Here is an 8,191-nt window from a genome sequence, read left to right as displayed (position 1 = left end):
ATAACTAGCTGCCTTCCCTTTTGTCTTACACTGCTAAATTAGGAACGGCTAACACAGATAGCCCTCGAGTAGGTTTGCGCGAAATTCAAAAATAAAACAAAGAGTGATTAATTATTTTGTTGGGGGAAGAGGTCTCGTGCACCTGACCCTCCTGGGTATTTAAAAATTAACATACCCAAATACCCACACAGAAGAAACGAAATTACTTTGAAAAGTTTTCTGTTTGTTAAGCCTTTCTTGTCATTTCGATAATAACATAGATTACAGTTCATAGATTTTCATTGTATTACTTACTATCTGTTTAACAATAATATTTAATTAATAATAATTACTGAAAAATGTATTATTAATTCTTTCCTTTTTTCCTTTTATCTTCAATATAAATTCTCGAAAGTTAATATTTAATCTCAATAGATGGCAGGACCAAGTACATTAAATTATTTGGATTGGTTAATTCATATATCAAGGTACACAGTGGAATATCTTCAGTGTTTCCATCACCGATATCGAATCTAGAGTTTTAACTTGAAATTCTTTCAAACCTACCTCTGACCCAAGGTTGTTTGTTAACGCTGACTCTATTCTACACTGAAAATCATTCATCTTGTGCTTGTCTTCTCTGATGAACATTTACCCCACCAGTGGGTTATTTACTTTCAGAATAATTTCTTATGGAACGTAATTCTGATTAATTTGGTATTTCACTGGCTTTCTGTTAATTCTCCATATCCTTGATTAATATCTATTTTACTCGGAGATTAGTTTTATTTTAAACACTAAATGTCTGATTATAATTACAGTTTTCAAGCACTACTTATAAACTATGGTTTATTGGATAATTATATCAGGTTAATGTTTGAAATGTAGGCTTCCTGTGTGTATCATAACGAATGACGAGTCGATTAATAAGAATTCATGTCAGACTTGAAATTCGTTTTATTTGCCAGTATTAGGAATACAAAAGAATACATAATACATCATTCTGTGTTATTAATCAATCGAACACAAACATGTTTAGATATATTTGACGATAACATAAAGTATCGTCTTCTTGTCCACGATCTTCAGTTTTTCCCCAAATATTCATCTCTGTCACATTTCTGAAAAAAGAAAATTTATATATTACTGAGGTCTCAGTTTTAGTTACAGTTACCATTTTAGTTACAGATAGATAAATCTGGTCTCATTATTACTTGTGTGAGTTACTTCTTAGAGCCACGTAACTACTCATGGTCAAGAATACCAACCTGGTGGTACCTCACTTGGCATGCTCGACTTTTCACCCTTGAAACAGTTAACGTGACGGTCAACCCAACCATTTGGTTGCAGATGTACCAGGGCTGTGTTCACAATGACTCATTTCTATCCCTTCTAAACAGGTCACAGCTGGCACAGATTTGAACGAAACTATACAAACAAACAACACTTGTTTGACAAACGTGGTCAAACTAAATTTTGTTTTTTCAATATTTCTGTGGAAAGACTTTCTTAAGTGGTTAAAATTTTTTCATTTTAAAATACAATAAGTATATGAATACTTTATTTATTTATAACAATACTTTAACAATATTCTTAATACCAATGTTCTTAACATCAGTTTAAGAATATTAAATTTTTCCCGGTAATTTAAGGACTAATCGAAAACTATAGATTTTTATTACTTTGTTTTACATTCTAGTTTATTATACGAAGAGTTTGTTTGTTTCGAATTTTGCGCAAAGCTACACGAGTACTATCTGCGAGTCGAATGCCTTAACCCATCGCTGTGCGAATATAGTGAATGTACTGAACATGTGTGACAAGTAACTCACATAACAGCAACATTTGAAAATCTAAAACTATCCTGGTTACTAAATATTCTGTTAAATGTCTTTCTCTATAGAGACGTAAGGCCTAACATGATCCTGAAATATGAAATTATATATTGGTTAGGGTCGTTTCAATAATGGATGTTAGTATCTGTAAGCTCCAGAAATTGATAAAATACATTTTAAAATGTTCAAATGTAATAAATATATGTTAAAAAGAAATTCATGTCGTATTCTCCAGGCACTAGATACTAATCGGTTTATGATTTATAAATGAATTCAATAAAAACTACAGTATCACAAAAACAATGTGTGGATTCCAACAAAACCTATGCTTTGTTTAATTGTTGATAAATAAGTGGTTATAACAGTAACTCAGTACGTGGTTCTAACAATACTGTATTATAAATACCATTTTACTACTTGGTAATAAATACAATGTAATATATAGCGTACCGATAATGCGGTATTTTGTGTTAACAACATATGCTACTTAGTGTTAATAATAATACATTACTTGATATTAACAGTAAGGCACTACTTGACGTCGATAATAACACTTTATAACACAAATAACACTATGTAACACAAATTTTGTTCCTGGATAGTGCGTGTTATTTCTCAATTGCTTATGTTGTAAAAATACAGAAAATGGCCATTATTCCCTTCAAACTTTGCTTTTGTGACCTGGATAACGAAATTTAGAAATTAACCTATTTGCTATGTAAAACTGGATAAATTTGCACATTTTCATTTACATAAGATCTGAATGAAACAACATATGAATCAAGGTGTACTTGTACTAAAGTTATACAAAAATGAACAAAATGTTTATAAATGAGTAGTTTTCCAGATTTGTAAAACATTTTCAAATATAATATCAGTATTCGACTTTGTTAAACCAAGATCTCTGATCAAGTCATTGAGGCCTCTTTGGTTGGGGTAGTGTGGGTTTCTCTCACCAGCTGCATCTCTGAAATTGTAATGTGGATCTTCAACGTCTACCTCCTCTTCTGATTTGCTGCTCTCTTCTGAGGATGGCTGTTTTCTCTCTGACAGAGTGGATACAGGGAGCTCAGAGCAGTGTGGCACTGGGGTGATGGATGATGGAAGGTCCGGATACATGATAACAGACGCATTCTTGCCAGCCCGACGTTTGAAAGGGTCCACCATGCAGAAGTATCAATTGCGTGAGTGGTCAGTGAGTTCACATCAAATTCTTGAAATAGCGAACTTTATGGCTCTCTCTTCCCTCTGTACCATCCTGCAAAAGAGCAAAACAAAATTGTTATTATGAAGAATAAATGTATTTCATCCACAACTAATGTATAAGAGGTTCATGCAAGTTATTTTATATGTGATATTTTTTATACTATTGGAAATTAACAATAAATTAAAATATATTTAAATTTTAAAAGGTCTAAAATTTGTATTAGCTTAGTTATCACCATTAGATTCCATCTAGAAACACAGAACCGCAATCGCTTGCGGATTCTTCAACAACTATTTGAGTGAGTAGGTTGTTAGCCCAATGAACCGAGCCGTCCCTAATTTAGCACTGTAAGACTAGAGGGAAGGCAGATAGTCATCACCACCCATTGCCAACTCTTGGGCTACTCTTTTACCAACGAATCGTGGGTTTGACCGTCACTTTATAACGCCCCCACGGCTGGGAGGGCGAGCATGTTTGGCGCAACGCGGGCGCGAACCCGCGACCCTTGGATTACGAGTCGCACGCCTTACGCGCTGGGCCATGCCAGGCGTAAAATTTGTATAATATAAAATATTACTATTCAAGTAATCAAAACTTGTCCGTCTTACCTTCTACATTTTTTTTTGTTTTTGTTTTGCAGTGCCCGCGGGTAAAATGAAGTCCCCAGGGGTTATATTGATCCCCGATAAGCATGCTGAAATATGCCTTGTAGGCTTCACACATTTTAGCAGATGCTGTCACAGAGTACTTTTACGCTCTTGTCTTGATATATTGGCCACATACATAGCTGAATATGTCTGGAGAATGTTGGAAGCTTCTTGATGCTATCTCTGATCAAATCAGATAGGTCTATGTGTTCACTTAGGCAGCTAGAACTAAACTAAAGTGGTGAACCCTGTATGTATATTACTATAGAAAGTTCTAGAAAATTCCTAAAAGTTCGAAAAATTCTCTATCAGCTCCTCAGCACTGAATCTACTTGAAATGTTCTGGAAAATGGGTAAATTTGAAAATTTCATTACCAAGGTTACAAAGGCAAACTTTGAACAGAAAAATAGGTTTTTTTCTATTTATTTTAGGCATAAGCAATTGGGAAATAACACTTTCTGCCCAGGAACAACAAAAAGTAAAAATTTTGTTTCATAGTGTAATGTATCTCGTCATGTAACAGGAAGAAGTGTAAAATAGTGATTTTACCTGCAAAAGGATTTCAGAACTTCAACATGGAAACTTCAACATTCATGGAAAAGATATTTTTAACATGTGTGACAAACATGCGCACTTAGAATACAATAAGCACTAGAGGATATATGTAGCTATTTCTTGTGTAATTTTTAATCAAATTTTGAAAAAAAACAAAAGGCCAACAAATAACTTGTGTTTTTTTTAGTTATAGGTATTTCATACCTTTGTGAATTAAATTTTATATTTACAATCACCATCTTTTTATCATCGTAAGCTGCGATTATAAACTAGTTTGTTTTTACATGTTCTGTTCAATGCGATAAAGTATATTTGAAATACGTGAGATTCTAAATGTTATTGAAGAAACTAAGTTAAGCCTACTTTTTTAAGATCCGAGATGATTCTCATTTCATCAGGTGAAAATATTTAACCACTAGTTACTTATCGAAAATATAAAGTCTGTTAGAAATAATTAAATAAATATAAATTCTTAGATATCTTAACTGGTAAATGATATCGTGTTTCGAACGATATGTTCACAACCTTCAAGCTCACAATACGAGCTCCGATACCTGCAAGAGTGTATCGTCTAATAATGACGGTAGTTTCATGTATTCGGTCGTTGTTATAACTTAAGGGAAATTTCGTTTATCTCAGTGTTTTACTGTATCCTAGTGGTCTGTGCGAGAAACCTCTAGGCTGTTGTTTTCCTTTCCTTTTAGTGACAGAAATAACTGTAGTGATAACAAGTTCATGGCTGTAAACCTGTTTACCAACAAAACTCTGTGTTTTATCAATGATCATAAAACTACTTGAAAACTGGATAGCAAAGTTCCAGCTCTTCTAAACAACATTTATTTATTTAATATAAGAACATGGCTAACTGTAACTTAAGGATATTATTTGTTTGTTTAGAATAAAACACGAAGCTCGTTTTGGAATTTCGCACAAAGCTACACGAGGGCTATCTGTGCTAGCCGTCCCTAATTTAGCAGTTAAGACTACAGGGAAAGCAGCTAGTCATCACCACCCACCGCCAACTCTTGGGCTACTCTTTTACCAACGAATAGTGGGTTGACCGTCACAATATAACGCCCCCATGGCTGAAAGAACGAGCATGTTTGGCGCGACGGGGATACAAACCCGCGACCCTCAGATTACGAGTCGCACACCTTAATACGCCTGGCCATGCCAGGCCAAGAAAACTTGGTAGGTCAGCGATAAATTCAACGACTTACAATGCCAAAAATGTTCGTGACCCGATTTCACCTTTGGACAGGTCTCCTATCTCCACTATATAAAACTGCGCTAAAAACAAAACAACAACAAATACAAAATACTTTGTGTTGAAATATTGTTAGTTTGTTCGGTAAGTCCTTTTACATTATTTGGTAAAAATAAGGTGAAGTACAGACCACGAAAAGATAACAAAGAAATTTCTATTTTAACAATTCTACATATCTCATGTATTCTGATATAATTTGTTTGTTTGTTTTTTGAATTTTGCGCATAGCCGTCCCTAATTTAGCAGTGTAAGACTAGAGGGAAGGCCCTTAGTCATCACCATCCATCGCCAGCTCTCGGGCTACTCTATAACTAACAAATAGTTGGATTCACCGTCAAATTATAATGCCTCCACCGCTAAAAGGGCGACCATATTTGGTGGGACGTGGATTCGAACCTGGCTGTCTGTGATCTGTCCACTACGGTTTTCGAAACCCGCAGATATACCGATACGCCACTGTGTGTTTCTCTTAACATCTCTAATAAAGTTAACTTGATTATATTCGTTTATACATTGTTTTATAATTATTCACCATTATTTTTTTTTTTTATCAGGTAGTTTCGCCTACAAGGCCTAATGCAAATAAAATCTAGAACAGCCATCTAAACCAAACTTGATAGGACGAGTACAAGAATAACTAAGTCAACTTCATCTTATTCTACGAAAACATATTTCTTATTACAATCATAACGCAATGTAGTAGAAACGAATTATAAAACGATAAAGCAAGCTTTTCGAGATATGTAAATACTGGAAGAACAAACAAAATCAGGACTATATTTCTGGCTAAGCCTTTGTAACTTCGTTTCAATCTGTACAAGAATCTCGTTGGAATTTTAAACCGTATTGAGTTAAACTTTTGAAAAAACAACAACAGCATAAGAGAAAAAAATCCGACTTTCACCACATGTTTGATCAGAAACCTGGGACTTCTCGAAGCTCAAATATTAGAAATTACAAAGACCAGCATTCTAGGACGAATATAAAATGCCTCCGCCATGCAGTCACAACATGGTTAATTTTGATACCTTAACAATAGTGAAAAACATTAAAATCGAAAACTGTCTATATCACTGATTTCGACCTGTAACAAATTATCTTGGTACCAAATCTCATGTAAGTCGGTTAACATACACACAAATACCTTCTTGATTATGCTTTCTTAGCTCAAAAGCTAAACCTAAAACAAGAATTGTCTCTTTCACTGTTTGAAATCTGTACAAAAGTATCGTTGCACATAATTCCATGAATATTGGTCCTAATATGACCGAGTAACTGACTAACCCCTTCATATTATGATTTCGAGTTCTGATCCTCTTAAAAGTACTCAAAATGAACAAATCTAAGTTTTTTATACGTCAGGTGTTGAGAGAATGAAAATGTTTTATCCTGATTGGATTAAATATGACTGTACTCGAGTCCATGATAAATATTTTCGATTGTTTGACTTCTGACTTCATAAAATTGTTTAAAATGTTTAAATCAAAACTATGTCAGAGAGTATTGACCATGTTGTAAGTTATGATTTACGTTAATAAAAAACAGAAGAATTAAAAACAAATATATAAACAGTTCGTCTCTTTTCTCTACAGATACATAGTTACTTAAAACCATAACAAACGACATTGAGATGAAGTGATGCTAAATGTGATATTATTACATTTGTAATTTAAACTACAATAGTCTAAAGATTTGTGGTAATTATATTATCTGGAGATGTTTCTCTCTGTTCACTTAATATGTCCGTTTACAGTTCAAAGTCAGATGAGTAAAATTTCGCACCTATCTTTAGTGTCTAACAAATCACTGCTGAAGAGGCCTTTCGTATAATACTATAAGTCGTCAACTGGTTATTGAAAAGCCTCCTCAACATACGGAGTTGATACCGTAATTTCTAAACCATTATACTGTGTATACCTGCATAATGTTTTAAGACTTGTTTTTCCTTCAGCTAGGGGTCAAGCGTAGTTAGGTGAATTAAACATTTATTTGATCTTCGTACATATCTCCTTTCTAATATTCATGATTATGAGACCCCTTTTACGCGGATTCTAATATAAAAAAAAATATAATAATAAAAACTGCCTCTTTTCTCACCCTCCAAGGTAACCAGTGTCGGGTTCAATTAGTATTTTTGAGGATGACCACGTGGGATTAGAAGGTGATAGTGACACTAAGTTTTGTTTTTCTCCTTGAATGTTTTTTTTTACTAGCTTCCTTCCCTCTGGTACTACACTGCTAAATTAGGAACGTCTAGCGCAGATAACCGTCGTATAGCTTTACGCGAAATTCAAAACAAACCAAAAAATCAAATAGTACATTTATTGTCCTCTAGTGACTTTTCCGATAACTACTGAAGATTATTTAGCTTCAGTACGGTACACAAGAGGAATTATCTTCTGTAGGTTTGTGAGAATGTTATACAAACATGCTTTGGTTTATTATTAGACATCTAGTAGGTCTACAGCTATTGTGAAATTTATCTGACTTATTAATAATTTGTCAACTACATTTATTTAATTTTACACTTAGATTGGTGTTAATTTAATGGGAGAATTGATGGTGTTGTCACGACTAAAGAATTCTGAAGTGTTGTGAGTAACCGTTGGTTATTGGATAGTGATGCTGTGTTAGGAAGATTTTTCAAATGCACGTTTCTTGTTGAGATTATAATAAAAAAGATAAATTAATAAGGTTCCA

At 33.8% G+C, this 8,191-nt stretch overlaps 1 protein-coding gene across 4 annotated transcripts; it reads right to left on the bottom strand.

Moving 5' to 3' along the window:
- Positions 1-921: 921 nt before the first annotated feature.
- LOC143226642 (uncharacterized) lies at positions 922-3,877 on the bottom strand. Of its 4 annotated transcripts, XR_013014697.1 has the most exons (3): positions 2,771-3,877; positions 1,248-1,407; positions 922-1,100 (listed from the first exon to the last, which is right to left on the bottom strand). XR_013014697.1 is itself a non-coding variant. In XM_076457862.1 (2 exons), exons 1-2 carry the CDS (start codon positions 2,979-2,981, stop codon positions 1,307-1,309), a joined length of 312 nt encoding a protein of 103 aa, XP_076313977.1. In that variant the 5' UTR covers positions 2,982-3,877; the 3' UTR covers positions 922-1,306. The 4 variants fall into 4 exon arrangements, 3 of the variants coding, with proteins under 3 accessions (XP_076313977.1, XP_076313976.1, XP_076313978.1); XM_076457862.1 differs by having other exon boundaries at positions 922-1,407; XM_076457861.1 differs by lacking the exon at positions 1,248-1,407 and having other exon boundaries at positions 2,673-3,874.
- Positions 3,878-8,191: the final 4,314 nt, after the last annotated feature.

This window comes from Tachypleus tridentatus, chromosome 9, assembly GCF_004210375.1.
Source record: "Tachypleus tridentatus isolate NWPU-2018 chromosome 9, ASM421037v1, whole genome shotgun sequence".
Classification (NCBI taxonomy): Eukaryota; Metazoa; Arthropoda; class Merostomata; order Xiphosura; family Limulidae; genus Tachypleus; species Tachypleus tridentatus.
This window is presented reverse-complemented; position numbering and strand designations above follow the sequence as displayed.